General features: G+C 48.1%; 1 protein-coding gene across 1 annotated transcript; it reads right to left on the bottom strand.

Moving 5' to 3' along the window:
* Positions 1-259: 259 nt before the first annotated feature.
* On the bottom strand, positions 260-6,196 carry ZIC3 (Zic family member 3). Its single transcript, XM_011955820.1, has 3 exons — positions 4,584-6,196; positions 3,286-3,449; positions 260-2,463 (listed from the first exon to the last, which is right to left on the bottom strand). Exons 1-3 carry the CDS (start codon positions 5,638-5,640, stop codon positions 2,284-2,286), a joined length of 1,401 nt encoding a protein of 466 aa, XP_011811210.1. The 5' UTR covers positions 5,641-6,196; the 3' UTR covers positions 260-2,283.
* Positions 6,197-16,930: the final 10,734 nt, after the last annotated feature.

The following is a 16,930-nucleotide window of genomic DNA, read 5'->3' as shown; positions in this document are numbered from 1 at the left end:
CTTGGATATTGGTGGAAGAAAATGCAAAAGACCCCATTATTCTCCACTAACAAAAAATAGCCTCCAAAGCAATTTTCAATTAGAAACTGTCAATAATTGTCTGTTGACAAAGATCAGTAGATAACTTAAAATAGATTGCTTCAACTGCGTGAATTCACAGAATCAAAGTTTCTTTTAATCATCAGAAGTTCTATAAACATTTCAATTTCAGATTGATTTATTTGAACATGAAAAAAATCAGGCACCAAATACAAAAATGTTATAACATAAATAAGATGTGCCAAGACTTTATTTCTTCAAAAAGAACAAGAAACAAAATTCTAGAATTGAAAATGATCATATATAATACCAAATTGCCACCAAAAACCTAGAGCATTGCCCCTTAAAGGAGGTACTTAAGCCTATTCAATACATTTCTAAATACTTTACAATTCCTTATCTCCACCTTTCTGTTATTCATGCAGAGATTGGGCTCAATAACAAACAGCACCCTAATAAAAAAGGTCTTAATACTCTACCCACTCCAGCCCCCCAAAATAGCAATCAATTTCTTTTCCATATAACCATTGTAAAAGAACCGTTTGTCCAAGAGTTGCTTCACTGAAGATTAAATGGATTGTTAACATTTCATCACAAAGCAAACAACCGTTTTTCATTGTTATTGATTTTAATGGAAACAATGCTCTTAACACTTTGCCTACAAATCATGAACTTTAAAAATACATATTTTGCAATTTTTTCCCATAGCATCATTTCAGAACTGCTGCAGTTATTACACCGCTATATAAATGTTATGGATAATTGCGATAATTATGAACTATATACAGCAAACAAATCAGCCTTTGCCTTCCAAAATTGTAGATGGACTATGGTTCTTTTAAGAAGCACTTTAACCATAAGTAAGCAATGCTCAACTGGCCTTACTCATCACCACTGTTTCAGACATAAGCTATCTTTTGAAAATATATAGATAGCTACTAGATAGATTGATAGGCAGATTAGATAAGTCATAGATACAAACATATATAGGTATATGGGTGATCTCTAGATAGAAAACACAGACATGCATCCTGCCACAATTTTCATTTTTATGTAAGGTAATAGAGAACTAAGGGACATAAAATTCATTAGGTTACCTTATGTTTATATATGTAGGGCAGGGATGATTAAATCCAGCTTCTCAGTCTTTGAAGTACAAGATTGAGATGTCATGGCCACTAACTGAATTGATCAGTAATATTTGATTTGCATGCCGAAAATCCAGGACAAACACATTTAAACTCGCAGTTAAACAACCATCTGAGATAGAGATAAAGAAAGGAGAGTCTTCCCAGATGGAAACTGACACTGTAATGAATTTATACTGTAATAGAAAAATAATTTAACAATTAAAAAAGGGATCTGAGTGAGTTATAAATACCAACAAACAAGATTTAATTTGCTCACATCTTCTCTTTGTAGAAGAAGGCTGTTACAAAACAAGAGAAAGGAGTCAGTGGTTCCAAAATTGTAAATTGTGTTCTTCTTTCAAAACAATAAAATTTTAATGCTAAAGCAGTTATAATCAAAAGCTGTACAGAACTTGTTAGAAAACATTTATCCATAAATATTGTTCAGTTCCCGGCACTTGTAGCAATAATTAAATTACAAACGATAAATATGGCATCAATGGATATGTATTTACAAAAAAAAAGTTATTACAAAAGGCAACTGTATACTAAACGTCACAATCTGTGTAGAGTAACATCACATCCTCAGCCTGAAAAAAATACTGAACAACAGTTTCGACCCTATTAGACAAAAATACATTCACAAGTGTAATGCTTTGAGGAAAAGTTCAAGACATAACAGGACTTTGGCACGGTTTAAGACTGTGAGAGTTTAAACAATCACCACTAAGGCGAAAAAGAATTTCCATCAGTTTAACATCACCACCACCAACAAGCCTTCTATAACTTCCTCTCGAGAAACAGGACAAGTGTTAAAATGAATTGCAGGAGTTTAAGAATGGGGTGTGCAGACAGCAAGAGGAAGGGGAAGAAAAAGCAGTGTAAAGATTTTGTAAAAAATCCTTCAAATGCCAAAACATATTTTCTAATCCTGAGAAAAGGGCATGGCTACTTTTGGATCTTGCCCAAAACCTTCCTGGACAATTGCAATTAACAAGATGTAGCCCTATATATGGCCTCTTGCCTTAAAACTCCATTTCCATCTGATTGGTCTCAGTTTTCTTTTAAAAATGCATTTGGTCCATTCTATAGTTAACAGGGTTTGTGTTTGTCCTCAGACGTACCATTCGTTAAAATTAGGAGGAAGTCCAGGGTTGTGGCTGGTGCTAGTTTGAACTGCAGAAGGGGTTTTAGTGGTATCTTTACTGTTTGCAGAAGCTATAGCGGGTGGAGTGGAAGATTCATAGCCTGAACTGGCAGCAGGGGAGGAATCTGACCCTTGAGATTCATGAACCTAAAATTAACATGTATATATTATAATGAATATAATTCCAACTGGCAATGTGCAAGCAAAAACAAGAGCAGAATTCGAGCACTGTAACAACAAGACCGCCCAGTGACCCACTTAAAAGAAAAATGCTGCTTTAAAAAAAAAAAAAAAATCCATATTACCGATGTCTAGAAAACCCGGAGATGTTCGCTAAAAACCAGTTTTGCTCCGAAGACTGGTATTATGGAAAAGGAATAAAGCACTCCGTTTTGGTCATGCCACTTCAAAAATGCTTTCTCCACGGATGGAGTGGGGTAAGCAGTTACACTGTGAGGTCCTATAAAATACTAAATCCGGGCCCAGGTTTCATCAAGCCCGTTTCGGCTTGGGAAAGCAGGTACAGAGAAGGTGGCACAGGGGCCCTGAGCGCTGCGAAGTCGCAGACAAATGTGTGGGAATCAGATCGCGCCCCTCGGCCCTATTGTTTTATCCGAAGCCAAAGAGCGAATGAACCACCCACCCCCGGGTTCGGCGCGGCTACTCTCGGTTCCCACAGCGGGCAGAGTCGGGAAGAGGCGGCCACGGCAGTCCCGCAAGCCTAGGCGAGCTCGGCTAGAGCTTCCCAGTAAACAACCGATTGTTCCCTCCGCTTCCTCCCCCTCCCAACTTTGCTCACTCCCGCCCCCACCCCGCCCGGTCCCCAAAATGGGTTCAAGGTGTCACTGCTGGAGCAAATCGGATTTAACGTGGAGGACAGAGGGTGGGCAGCGCGGGCGCTTCCGTTCCGCGGCCCGGCGTCGGGCCGAGTGTTTACAAACCGCCGACCGCTAATAAAGAGGTAATTACCTTCATGTGTTTGCGCAGGGAGCTCGGGTGCGTGTAGGACTTGTCGCACACTTTGCAGATATAGGGCTTGTCCGAGGTATGCACATGCATGTGCTTCTTACGGTCGCTGCTGTTGGCAAAGCGTCTGTCACAGCCTTCAAATTCACATTTGAAAGGTTTCTCACCTGCAAAAGGCAAAAACCCAAAGGGGGTAAAATACGGTCAGCGCCGGAGTTTCCCAGAGGCAAGCAGCAGGAGACTGAGCTCCCGGCGGTCTTCCCGGAGAGGGAGCGCCGACTGGGGGCTGCTGTTGAGAATCTATTTTCCCTGGAGAGAAATGAAGAGCGTAGGTTTAGCCCGCTAGGTTTGGGAGTGGTGGTCGGGGCGGGGGTGGGGCAGGGCCGGCCCAGAACCTCACCACGTCTTTGTTCTTGCAAGGAGGGAAAGCCCCTGGCTCCTCCGAAGTTTCTCCTAAGTTGTGTTTCCACCCCACCCGACCCAGGGCTCCCAATGCGCGGCCACGTTCCGCCACCACCTCGGCGATGTAACCGAGCCCGGCGGGACAATGGGCCCCGGACAGGACAATCCCGTTCAGCCTCTTTGTACCTTTTAATTTGCCTCTTTCAAATGCAGCGGTTTGGCTAAGCCCGGTATTAAAAAGCCTGGGTAGTCGTACTTAATGTTTGGGGGGGGAATATATATATATATATATAAATATATATATGTGTGTGTGTGTGTATATATATATATCCAGGGGGCTCCAGTTTTACAAGATGTTATGAACAACCCACGAAACTGCTTTAGCTTTCCTCCCGGAGGACTGAATTGAACCTGGAACTCCAAATAAAAATAGTTTGACAAAAGTATCAGTCATTTAATTAGGAGATGTGCCAATCAAGTGTAAAAAGGAGCGGAAGTAACCGAAAGTTAGTTTTCATTAGCATTTCTATGGTTGCCTTCCACGAATGTGTGCCGAGAGCTAAGTCGCTTGTAAGCAATATGCTCTCAACACATTCGGAGTCCCTTCACCGTAACCCAGAAAGGGAGACAAAAAGAGGAGGCGCCAGTTTGTTCCTGGGCGCGAGAAGGTCCCAATTAGTTCCTGAGACCGCAGAGCCCGGGAAGTTAGAACTCGGCAAAGGCGCCACGGGACAGGGAGGGCTAGGGGTGGAGGGTCACTGACAGCGCTTCTTTTTCGAGCGGCCGTTGCGGGGCGTCGCCCCTTTCCCTGGCCGCCACCTCTCTCCCTCGCGCTGTTAAGTCCGCTGCGTGACGGGGTATCGCCAGTGGAACCCACGCCCGCCTGCTTTTTCCCTTACCTGTGTGGGTTCTCTTGTGGATCTTGAGGTTTTCAGAACGGGCAAAGATCTTCCCGCAGCCCGGGAAGGGGCATGGGAAGGGCTTCTCGCCCGTGTGCACTCGGATGTGGTTGACCAGTTTGTACTTCGCCTTGAAAGACTTGCCCTCCCGGGGGCACTCTTCCCAGTAGCAGACGTGGTTGTTCTGCTCCGGGCCCCCCACATGCTCCATGGTGACATGTGTCACCAGCTCATGCATGGTGCTGAAGGTCCGGTCGCAGCTTTTCTTGGGCCGGCTCAGCTGAGCCTCGTCGATCCACTTGCACGACAGCTCCTGTTTGATGGGCTGCCGCATATAACGGAAGAAGGCGCCGGGCCCGTGGTGGGCCGCCACGTTCACGCCCATGTTCATGTTCATGGGGCTGTAGTTAGGAAACTGCGCTCCGGCCGTGTAGGGGTCCGTGCGCGGGCTGGCCACTGGACGGTATGGGTCAGCACGGCCGAACAGCTCCCCACGCAGCCCCAGGTGGACCTGGTTGTTGTCCACGTGCCCTGTGGGCGACGGGTGCCCAGCGCCCTGCTCATGCAGCCCAGGAAAGAGCAAGTAGCCAGGGGGCTCGGGGATGCCAGGTGGAGCATGCAGGCTGCTAGCCGAGCCGGCGAAGAGCCCATGCTGCCCGCCACCCGAGGCCGCCTCACTGAGCCCGGAGCTGCGCTGGCGGAACAGAAAGTCGCGCGTTGAGTTGAAGGCGGCAGAGGCAGCGCCGCCGTAGCTGGGCACCTGGCTGGCGTGGTGATGATGGTGGTGGTGGTGGTGATGGTGGCCCAGGGCGTTGGCGTAGCCCGAACCCTGCGGCGTGAAAGCCGAGCTCTGGCCTGAAGATAGATCGTGCGCCGCGGCAGGGCTCAGCTTGAAGGCAGCGGCAGCGGCTGCGGCGGCGGCGTGGGTTGTGTCCCCGAAGGGATTCAGCCCCATGCCTGCCGGCTCACGGTTGGGCATCTCGTGGTGGCGCGGCGCGCCGAAGCTGCCCACTCCCAGCCCAGGGAACTGCGGGCCTCCGTCCAGGAGCATCGTCATGGGTGGGACGTTCTGGGCACAGGCGATCCGGCCGAAGTGAGAGAGGGTATCGGCGAAGGAGGAGATCTCCGAAGTGCCGTAGTCGGAAAGGGGTGGCGGCGGTTGGACACTGCCGGGAGACCCCCAAGGCGCTACCAGGGGCTGCAACTTTCCGTCACTGCGAGAGTCTCCTGCAGAGGGGTAGGAGGGAGGAGGGGAAGAAAGAGCAGGGAGGGGGTGTTGGCGGGGGAGGAGGGAGGAGAAGGGAGGAGAAAAGACTCTGGGACTAGATCTGGTTTAACAAACTAACAGGCGCGCACAAAGAAAAATAAGCAAAATAGTAAGTGGAGGGCGGAGTTTGCCAATCCTGTCCCGGGCACCCCTCCTCTCCCCGAGTGCACAGAACCGCAGGGCCAGGAGGCTCCCTGGGTACCGGCCTCTGGGCTGGGCTGCGCCTAGTGGCGGAACCGGCTAGCGGCCGGCCGGCGGGCAGCGGGCAGTAGGCAGGCTCGGTACTCGCCGCTTGCCGCTCGCCGCGCAAGTCCCAGCCTCTTCGCCTCCAGAGTAATGTCCTTGGACTGATAAAGTCAATCACTCACTCCTCGCACATAAACCGAGCGGGAGGCCGCGCGGCGCGCGCCAATGGGGAGCCAGCTGGCCCGCGGTCACCTGACCCCCGGCCGGACCGCCCATTGGCCGCCGCGAGGCTGATTGGCAGCGCGGAGCGGAGAACATGGCAGCCGTGGCCGAGCGACCCCCGCTGATTGGGCAGCCGCCGGGTGCCTGGCAGGTGAGGCGGCGGCTGACGGGCGGCCGCAAGTGGGCTCCACCGGGCTTGAGTGGCTGCGGGGAACTGGGGCCGGCTCCAGCCGGCAAACGGCGGGACGCCGCCGGGCCTCTCGCGGGCCTCCCCCCACCTCTCGCGCTCGTTACCCGCTTTGGCCAAAGAAACTCTTTGCCCCACGAGGATCGGTCCCACTGTTGCGCCGTCGGAGGAGACGCGGTGCCCAACCTCCAGTCCCGCTTGGGTCCCCGCTGCCTCACCACCTTGAGAACATGTCCCCTCTGTAGCTTCAGGGCGCAGATCCTGGGGAGAACCCAGCATTTTCGCTCTCCCGGCCCAGCCGCTGCGTCCACCCCCAATCACTGCGAGTTCTAATGGCCTCGAGACCCCGGACCCAGGCCCAGATAGTTCGCCGTTTGTGCCCCCAACCTGTCGACAACTGTCCGAGACCCAAAGGAGAAGAAATTACAATTAGAGCTGATCTTCCGTACTTCCGTCTGCGCCAAGCGTTCACCCTTTAGTTTGTGAGCAGCGGCTGTACTTGCCGCTGCCCACTTCCCGAATTATACACCGGGCACGACACAGCAAACATATGCAACGCAGTAAACACAAGCACACAGCAAGAAACAAGCACACAGCACCGTAAACACAAGCGCACCACAGGAAACAAACACAACACATGAAATACACAACACAAGAAAGTAAACACATACAACACAGTAACATAAACTACGCACGACACAGTAAACACAGGCACACAACTAAACACAATAGAGCAAATACACATAACAGCAAGCATACCCACAAATACAAAACATGCCAAGAGCACTTTTAGCCCGTGTACACAAAACATGCACACAACACACTAAACACGTAATACACTAGACACTCAGTATCAGGGTGGTTTCCAAATCGCTAGGCTAATCAGCTTTGAATTCTCAACATTTTCAAATGCAAAAGTCGTGTTGGGGGGTGCTGATGCTGAATGGGGACTGTGACATAGAATTCTCTTTCCTCTGAACAGCCAAGGCTTTACTCTCTTCTACTCCTACCCGGAGAAGGTAAAGCATGTAGTGACCTCAGGGACTGCTTACCCCTTAAGGATTTGCTTCCAGGGGTGTGTGTGAAAGTCCTCCCCCGCCTTCTGTCTGGTGCGAGGTCTTTCTAGACATAATGACCAGGTTCAGGCAAGGCTATAAATTCACTCATTTTTCCTGCAAGGCATTTGCAAAGAATGCAGGAGAGTGAGAGTGGAAAGAAAAGGCAGAGAGAAAGATGGCTGTGATTGTCACATCCCTAGCCGGGCCAAGCCCCAAAGTCTGCGCCTTGAGGCAGCCTCACAGCCTGGCCGCCATCTCTCTGTAGGCAACAGAACATCTGATCAAGTTCAGAGGCGCCAGGAGAGACTGCCTCAAGCAGCGCTTTATAACTGCAGCCTTTCACTTCCTGCTCCCCAATCTGCCTGGCCCAGCCAACACTTCACCTTCTTTCTTAGCCAGTTTGCTGGGAGAAAACCCTACCGGTAGCACATCTTACCGTATTCACCCCCTCCCATCAAACTCGCCCCAATTCTCTCTCCACATCCAGAGCTCTCTCCCCAGGTTGGAAGGTGAGTTCACTGCTGACTTAAATTATTGCGTCTGCCTAACATAGGCTCTCCAAGAATGGTTTCAGTGCCTCTCAGCAGAGGGTTTCTTTGGGGGGTAGGGGGGCGCTGGTGTGTTCAGAGAACAAATATGCTTAAATCATGCAAATGAATCCCCTGGAGTCAGGTTTACAAAAAAAGGGGGATTGCCTTTCTTCCCCCCTCCCTTTCTTTTCACTTTCTCCTTTATTTCCTCTCTTCCCTCTACCTCTCTCCACCTCCCACTAACCCCAACAGCCCTTGGCCAAGTAGTTGGTTTGGAAAAGTTTGGATTTCCTCACTGAGCTGGTCCCGCGGACAGCGGTTCTCGAGACTGGGGGACCGGGAAGGGGCGGCTGTCGAGCTCTGGCCGAGCCAGCGCTGATGCGAGAGTTTCCGGGGAGTCCCGCCAGGTACCCCGAGAATCGAGGGCCTTGCGCGATTGCAACTGGGTGAAAGGCTCAGAAGGGGGGCAGACGAGGGAGCTCATCATGCCCCTATTTGGGAAGGGGTCTCGAGCTCAGGGCAGGGGGAAGTTGCCGCCGCTGACCTACCCGGTGCCCAGTGTCCGTTTTGATACGGCCACATTCCGATAATTAATTGCCTCCAGCACGTGCTCTGTAGTCCCTGGAACAAAAAGGCATAATTCAATTAGATCATCAACCGAGAAGTGGGGAGGTGGGGGCGGGGGGTTGGATGCTTGTTAAGGGGCAGACCTGAGGCGATTCAGCCAGGCCAAAATCCCGGGCAATGGAGCCCTTCCCGGGACAGCTGGGCCCATCCCGAGAATGCGGTTCTGAGGGGGTGTCGTTGCTGTGTGGGACGCAGGAGTCCCAGATGCGCGCAAAAGGACGAGGCTGGGGGCTTTGTGAACAGCAGGGCAGAGGTAGGCCATTTCTAATTCGGTTTCAGTTGGTTTGAGTGGGAGTTTCCTTATTTGGGGAGGAGGACCCCTGACCCTTAAAAGAGGGTAGAAAGCAAAATCCCTTCAGATAAAGCTAGTTACTGCACATGAAAACGAAGCCCCCACCCCCAACAAAGCAAATCACTGCTGTTGGGGACGAGGGGGGAGCGCGAAGTTTTTCTTATAACTTAGAGCTTCTCTCCTCCCCAGACTTGATTTTCAAGAGGAGACTCTGGGAACAACTTCGGGGAACAGGGCGCTTTGGGGAGCTGAGTCTGAGAACAGAGTGGTGTCTGAAGAGGGAAAGCTAAGAGGAGAAAAGTTTTTGCTACACACAGGCAGAGGTGAGGAGATGGAGACAACTCTCGTGTTCTCGTTTTTCAGGTGGAGACAGGAGTCACAGCTCTAGTCAGGGAGGACAACTCTAACTCAGGCTATAACTGTTCTATATAGAACGTGGTTCTATAACTGAGGCTCCCTCAGCAGCTTTGGCTTACTAGGGTTTACATGTGTAGTAGGCAACGTAAATTAACCAATAAATCTCTTTTATGTGTCCCCCAGTTGTATGTGGTCCAGTCTAAATATTCACATATTTGCATGGATGGGAAATATAATGGGATCCTTTCCCTCACACTGAGTTCAAACGGTAAATAGGAAAAAGATTCATTTTTATGCCCAAATCTAAAGTAGGAAATAAAATCAGAGAAACTGATCACTTCTAAACCAGCAAAGCTCTTGAGCCCGATTTTTAGGATCCATCTTGAAGAAGCAGTAGGGAAACAGAACGTCCTGAGGGGCAGTAGGGTAGTACAGGGTTCTTCGTACAACCCAGAGCCCAGCTCCACAGCACTTTTCTCTTCCGTCGAGCCTCCGAAAAAACAGAACATATACAGCACATTGTGTTATCATGCAGCATTTCTTTCTAAACACATTTTATGTGGTGGACATGAAATTATCCTGATTCGGTGACCTAGTAATTTCCTAAGTCCAAGGGAAACGCTGCGGTCTTTTCTTCTGTTTTGTATTTAGAAAAGACTTGCAATCTAACACTCGCAACATTTTAAAGACCCTTTAAACCCAGCAAGCGGATTTCCGTTCTGCCAAGGCTTCCTGATTTATTTCAATAAATGAATCTTTGAATCCAGGAAGGGAATTATTCCAAGACGCTGAATTTGGTGCCCCGTCTCTCCCTAGTGGAGCACAAAGTGTTTCTCATTGCAACATGTCCTTGAAACTCACTATTATTCGCCTTTTTTCCTGGTAAATGACACTTTCTTTACATAAATCCCCACCCTCTCTTCAGAGTCCCAGATCTTTTTAAAAGAAAAACTGCAAGTGGCAATAAAAAATGAAGGGAAAAGAAAGCTGGGAAAAGAATGCATTTTTAACTTCTCTTTATTTTTATGCTAAGATAAAGCCCTTAATTGGCATCAGGGGCCAAGCTGAACTATCGATTTCCAGGACCTGCTGACACACTCGCCAACAGAGTGTGTCTGCAGGTTGGCGAGTGTAAAAATCACACAGCTCCAGATTTTATTGGCCACGTCAGAATTTTCACTATGGTCCTATCATTTGACACATATTTTATAAGCCCTAAATACCTTTAAAATTCAATCAAGAATAAACAAATAGATATTGTTAATGAACCCCCTCTTTTCATTTTTTTGCCTTTGTCCTCTGAAATCCAAGGCATATTGTTGCCCAAAGTAATGAAATGCAAACCAGACAGGAATGAGACATTTTCATTGTACTTGTCAATCAGGGCTGTGCAGACAGATATATATACATATATATACTTGAACTTCAGAGACATAGGCTGAAGTGAATAGGGCTGAACTTGAAGAAGACAGGCAGGGAGTTGAACTAGAACTATCAGAACCCAGTTTGGAATTATAAAGGGAGTCCCTGAAATATAGAAAATGCAGTGAACCGCCCCACCCAGGTGGTAGGCAGTGGTCCTCAGGCAAATCTGAGTGAAAGGCTTATGATGAGCTGTGGCCTGCTGGGTCCTGCTGTCATGGAATACCTTTATCGCTCTGGGGGTGAGCAGGTGTTAGTCCCCATCTGCACTAGCAGTGGCTCCAGGTGCCAGGAGAGCAAGACACATTGAAAGAGGACTTCTTCCTTCCTTCTAAATCAGAACACCTTGTAGGTGGGGAGTGCCCCGGCAAGAGGAGAGGGAGATGCAGGCAGAGGCCGAGATACACAATGACACATTTGATTTATGTTTACAGGTCTTTCCCCAGACACCTGAAGAGATGGGGGAAGGAGAATCAATTTGGAGAGCCAAGATTGCCTGACATTTTGGAGCACACATTTACCCAGGACCCCCAAGTTCCTTGTAGCTGCAAAATGCTGTACTAGTTCTAAAATGTAAATTAGCTTCAAGGCAAGTGGAGAGAAGCCTTAGACTATTCTGAGATATTTGTTCATTCATTTCTTTGCTTTGAGAAAGAATCCTTCTGCAAACGTGATAGGCAGATATCTCTGGACCACATTATGGCTTCTGGCAGCAACTCTCATCCTTAGTGCCTAGATCTGGAGCCCCCAGCAACCATTTGTCCCCAAGCTACATTTCCTTAGTCCAGACCTATTCCACCATTTCATCTTCTTTCTGCCTTCCTCACTGAGGGGCAGAGGCCGCATTACCTAAATTATCTTTTCTTTTGCCCAAGCTGAGAGGAAGAATTCCTAATCCCTAGGAAAAATGCTGTCTCCACTCCCAAAGAACTTTGTGTAGTTCAGGAATTGCATTTTGTAAAATCATTGCCTGTTGCAATTTGCACTTGGTTTGTGGTTATTCATCTAGTCCTTTCCTAGTGAGGGGATGGGAGGAAAGGGCTTTGACATTAAAACAAAGCATAGGGCCTCTGTTTCCTCCCTTTTTTCTTTCCCCACCAACAAGATAGAGTGGGGGTAAATTAGACTAACTGCTGGTTTGGACGTGAATGGCAGACTATGGTCTGCAAACTGGAGGCCAAATCTGGCCCAGAGCCTGTTGTATTTGTATGGCCCCAGGAGCCAAGAATAGTTTTATTTTATTTTATTTTTAAAACATCTTTAAAGGGTTAGACAGCAGAAGTAGAAAAAGAAGAAAGACAAAAAAGAAGGTGGGGGAGGAAATTATGCTACAAATACTAAATGTTGTTTGAAAAGCCTGAAATATTTTATATCTGGCCCTTTACAGAAAAAAATTGCTAACCCCTTGACTAGGGGTTGGACTGTAGTGTCAGCAGAGGCTAGGTATTCTTGACCAGTAGATTTTATCCACCATCACCCTCCTAGATTTCCAGCTTCATTTTGCATATGGCTTGATTTTTTTTCCCCCAGCCCCATGCCTTAGTTATTTTGGGGGATAATTTTGACTTTGGAGAAAGGGAAAAAGTAGTCAAGGGAGGAAGAGTCATCAGGAGAAAGAGGGGATGAGAAGAGAGGAAAAAGAGTTGTGAATATCTCAATCAGTGACTAGGTGACCTCTGACCCTGAGGGTGGTTTTATTGTCTTTCTTCTTTGGCTAGAGATACATAGTTTATTGACCCTTTCTGCGTGACTGAGCCCTCAGGGGCAACGACAGCTCCAAACCAAGCCAGGCATGTGAGGCCAGGAAGCCTGAGGGAAGTGACCCCAATTCCCTAGGCCTGAGGGGGTTGGAGGAACAGAGAGATCAACTCCCTCCCAACTCAACTGCCCCTCATCAGTGAGGGCCTAGAGTTCACCCAGCTCCTCTTCTCACCCAGAAACACTCCCCTCCCTTTCTTCCCAGGATAAATGCCATCAGCTGGTAGGCTTGGGCAAAACATTTATGCTCCTTCTCTGCACTCTTCCCCTTTAAACTATAAAGATTTGTTATTATAAAGATTCCAGGGTAGGCCAGGCACGGTGGCTCATGCCTGTAATCCCAGCACATTGGGAGTCCGAGGTGAGTGGATCACTTGAGGTCAGGAGTTCGAGATCAGCCTGGCCAACATGATGAAACCCCATCTCTACTAAAATACAAAAATTAACTGGGCATGGTGGCAGGCACCTGTAATCCCAGCTACTCGGAAGGCTGAGGCAGGAGAATCACTTGAACCCAGCAGACTGAGGTGCAGTGAGCTGAGATCGTGCCACTACACTCCAGCCTGGGCGACAGAGCAAGACTCCCTCTAAAAAAACAAAACAAAACAAAACAAGAAAGGGATTCCAGGGTGCTCCCAACAACCCAACTTACTAGCTACTATCTTAGCTGGTCCCCTTAGGTATGTCTCCCCTTTCCCTTTTCTTTCCTCCCACTCCAGCCCTATTAGAAATTTCTCTTTAAGGCTGCATAATTCTCAACCCTTGCCCCTCAGACTCAGCTTTGGTAGATTATATTTCACTTTTTGAACCTAGTCCAGACTGGCAAACAATTCTTTCAGACCCAAATAGCCACTCACACAGGTAATGTTGCCAAATTTAGCACATCAAAAACTCATGACACTCAGTTACATTTGAATTTCAAATAAACAATTTTTTCTTAGTTTAAGTATGTCCCAGTGATTGCCTGGGAGATACTTATACTAAAATATTCTTTATTGGCAATTCAGATTTTATAGGACATCATATATTGTATCTGGCACTCCTACTTTCAGGAGTATGGTCTAGACAGGCTAAATTGTCATACCCAATGGAGCTCTCACCAAAGTGTAGCCTGAGCTTGTGCCATTTGCCAAGAGTTTTCCTTTCTCCACCTAGGGTTTTCCAAAGGCTCCATTTGTGGGAAAATCAACTTGGGGACAGGGTGGCCCTGAAGGCCCAAGAAAGGCCCCTGGTGAAATTTCTGTTCTGGCTCAGTGGGTCTGTCCTTTCTCATCAAGAGGCCCAGGAGCTACCCTGGCTAGATTGTTACCACAGGACTGGCAGCAGGGTGCTATTCCCAAACAGTGACTAATTGTGCCTGCTTCTGTCCTATCCCCTGAAGGAAAGCCCCTTGCGCTACTCACCATGAGGTCTGGTACACTGCAGACATTGAGTACTAGCGTGCTAGGGACCTTAAGATCCCACACACTACAGGTCTCAAAGTTCCATTCATTGACCTGATCCTCCTGCCACCCCTGCGGGACCTGAGATGGGTGTTTGCCTTGCATGTTCTTTCCTATTTTGCTCAGATTGTGTGAGCCTGAGACCCCCTTCCCTTTGCTCCCTAGGGTTCAAGTTTCACCAAGCCTGAAAAATCCTCCTCACCTTGCCGCCCCTTGGTCCTTCTTTCTCTCACTTTAATGGGGATGTCTTCAAGGACAGAAGAGCTTGATTTCAGCAAGAATGCCCCTATGGGCCCTTGAGGGCTATAAACAGGTGGAATCCTCAGATCCAGAGCCTGTGGTCCCTTTGCTTAGCCCTGCCCTCCCAACCTCGATACACAAACTTCAGTCCACACTGGGCTGTGCAGAGACCCCTCTCGAGCCATCTAGGGCTGAAGGTCAAGTTTTCCCGAGGACCAAGGACAGAGTTTAGCAGGTTTTATCAGCAGACATCCGTTCTCCTCTTCCCCTGTTCCCCACCCTCATCATACATTCCTCCATGGAAGCTCTTATCTATATACCCATTAAATGAAAGAGGAAAAACACATGGCCTAGAGTGCCCTTTTCCTCACTCCTATCAGTACAAGTTCCAAGAGCTGAACCTGTCAGCAGCTCAGTGGCCCCAATCATTCCAGGAGACGCCTCTCCCCCATCACTTAAATACTCCTGTCCCACTTTAGAAAATCTCATTAGTTCTTACCTCTTAACTCTTTCTCCTTTTTAAGGTGGTTTTAGGCTCTAAGTTTGTTTGGAGCCAAGGGAGCTTCCACTGCCTACTTATGCAAACTGAAGTTTTTGGTAGTTTTCGTAGCCCATAACCACTAGTCGTAGTGCACATCTGTACACACTTGCCTATTTTCCTTCCTTCCTTCCTTCCTTCCTTCCTTCCTTCCTTCCTTCCTTCCTTCCTTCCTTCCTTCCCTCCCCCCCTCACTCTCTCTCTCTCTCTCTCTCTCTCTTTCTTTTTTTGACAGAGTTTTGCTCTTGTCACCCAGGCTGGAGTGCAATGGCACGATCTTGGCTCACTGCAATCTCCGCCTCCTGGGTTGAAGCGATTCTCCTGCCTCAGCCTCCCAAGTAGCTTGGAATATAGGCGCCCACCACCACACCCAGCTAATTTTTGTATTTGTAGTAGAGACGAGGTTTCACCATGTTGGCCAGGTTGGTCTCAAACTCCTAGCCTCAGGTGATCCACTCACCTCGGCCTCCCAAAGTGCTGGGATTACAGGTGTGAGCCACCACTCCCAGCTTCTCCTGAGTTTCTAATATGCCCCTGGGTATGGAAGGGAGCCCATTTTCTTTTCTTTCTGTTTTGTTTGTTTGTTTTGTTTGTGTGTGTGTGTTTTGATGGAGTTTTGCTCTCATCATCCAGGCTACAGTGCTTTGGTGCAATCTCAACTCACTGCAACCTCTGCTTCCCAGGTTCAAAGGATTCTCCTGCCTCAGCCTCCAGAGTAGCTGGGATTACTGGTGTCTACCACCACATCCGGCTATTTTTGCATTTTTAGTAGAGATGGGGTTTCACCATGTTTGCCAGGCTGGTCTCAAACTCCTGACCTCAGGTATCTGCCTTCCTTGGCCTCCCAACGTGCTGGGATTACAGGCATGAGCCACTGCGCCTGGCAGAAGGGGACCCATTTTCTTAATGCACACACTTAAAAGCTCTAGCTACCACATGATATCTTGTTTTTGTGATTCTCAATTAGAGAGTTATATTGCAATATTTAGTTTCTGCTATTAAATTTCACATCCCCTCCCTTGATTTGAGAGGGGGGAGAAGTTGCCTGCCCTCTGTTCCAGAAGCAATTGAGTAGAACCAGAAACTCTAGCTCCACATTGGAGTTTCCTGGGAATCTTTGAAATATTCAGATGGCCAGACCAACCCCAGAGCTTCTGACTTACTTGGTCTGGGGAAGGATGCCATGGCCCTATTTTTGAAGGTGATTCTAATGAGGGAGCCACTGTGTTAAAGTTAGTTAATATCTAGAGCCTCTTTGCTCCTACCCTGCAGCCTTCCCAGGCTTACATTCTTGGCCCTGGCAATACCACTAAGGTCTAAAAAATGCTTCAACTAGAAGTGCTCTAAGAATAAACTTGGGGTTCCCACTCCAGACTGCTATCTCTATCTATTTCTTTTGCCTATCAGATGTTTCCATGAAGAAAAATCCCACCTTCAACTTCTACGTTATTCATCCTGCTTTTTAGAAATGACCCTTGTCCTGATATGAGGTGGAAGAAACAAAGGTCTGGTAAAGAAATGATATACTCATGGACCTGGAACCATTTATTTTATTTCAACTAAAGGGCTATACTTTTGCTGTTGCAGAATGAAATTTCCCCTGTAAGACAGTGAGAGATGAAGCTACTTGATGAAAAGGGCTGTTCTAATTCTACTTCTCCCCGATTTCAGCAGATCCACTCCTGACCTCCTTCTAGAAGAAAGAAGGGGGGTGGGTATGGAGAGCATGCCATCTCATTAAGAATTGTTCCCCAGTGATATTTCCTTTGCTGTTTCTCCCCTTACCCTAGATGGAATCCCAAGAACTGGTGAGGGTAACCTTATGCCTCTCAATTTCTAGATGATTGCAAAAACCAGAACTGTCCAGGTATCATGCAGTTTGGTTCAGGCTTTGAGGACAGCTCCCAAAAGTTGTGGAAGGTGGGGAGAGATGGGAGCAAGTAAGTTGCAGAGTAACTTGAAACTGAACCCTTTTTTCCCCCTTGGAAAAACTTTCTATTCACACAAGCAATACATTAGCTGCTTCACTCTTCAAATTATTTTATTTTATCTTTAGAGACAGGGTTCTCATTCTGTCACCCAGGCTGGAGTGCAGTGGCATGATCACATCTCACTGCAGCCTTGACCTACCAGGCTCGAGCAATCCTCCTGCCTCCTGCCACCCAAGTAGCTGGGATCACAGGTGCATGCCACTATGCCTGGCTATTTTTTTTTTTTTTTT

This window comes from Colobus angolensis, unplaced genomic scaffold (assembly GCF_000951035.1).
Source record: "Colobus angolensis palliatus isolate OR3802 unplaced genomic scaffold, Cang.pa_1.0 Scaffold401, whole genome shotgun sequence".
Taxonomy (NCBI): Eukaryota; Metazoa; Chordata; class Mammalia; order Primates; family Cercopithecidae; genus Colobus; species Colobus angolensis.
Note: the sequence above shows the minus strand (reverse complement) of the source record. Positions and strands in the feature narration are given on the sequence as shown.

Coding starts and splice junctions, on each gene's coding strand:
- ZIC3 (XM_011955820.1), bottom strand. CDS start 5,640: ATGACGATGCTCCTGGACGGAGGCCCGCAGTTCCCTGGGCTGGGAGTG. Junction 3,450..4,583: donor CCACAAGAGAACCCACACAG/GTAAGGGAAAAA, acceptor TGCCTTTTGCAG/GTGAGAAACCTTTCAAATGT. Junction 2,464..3,285: donor CCCTGCGCAAACACATGAAG/GTAATTACCTCT, acceptor TGTTAATTTTAG/GTTCATGAATCTCAAGGGTC.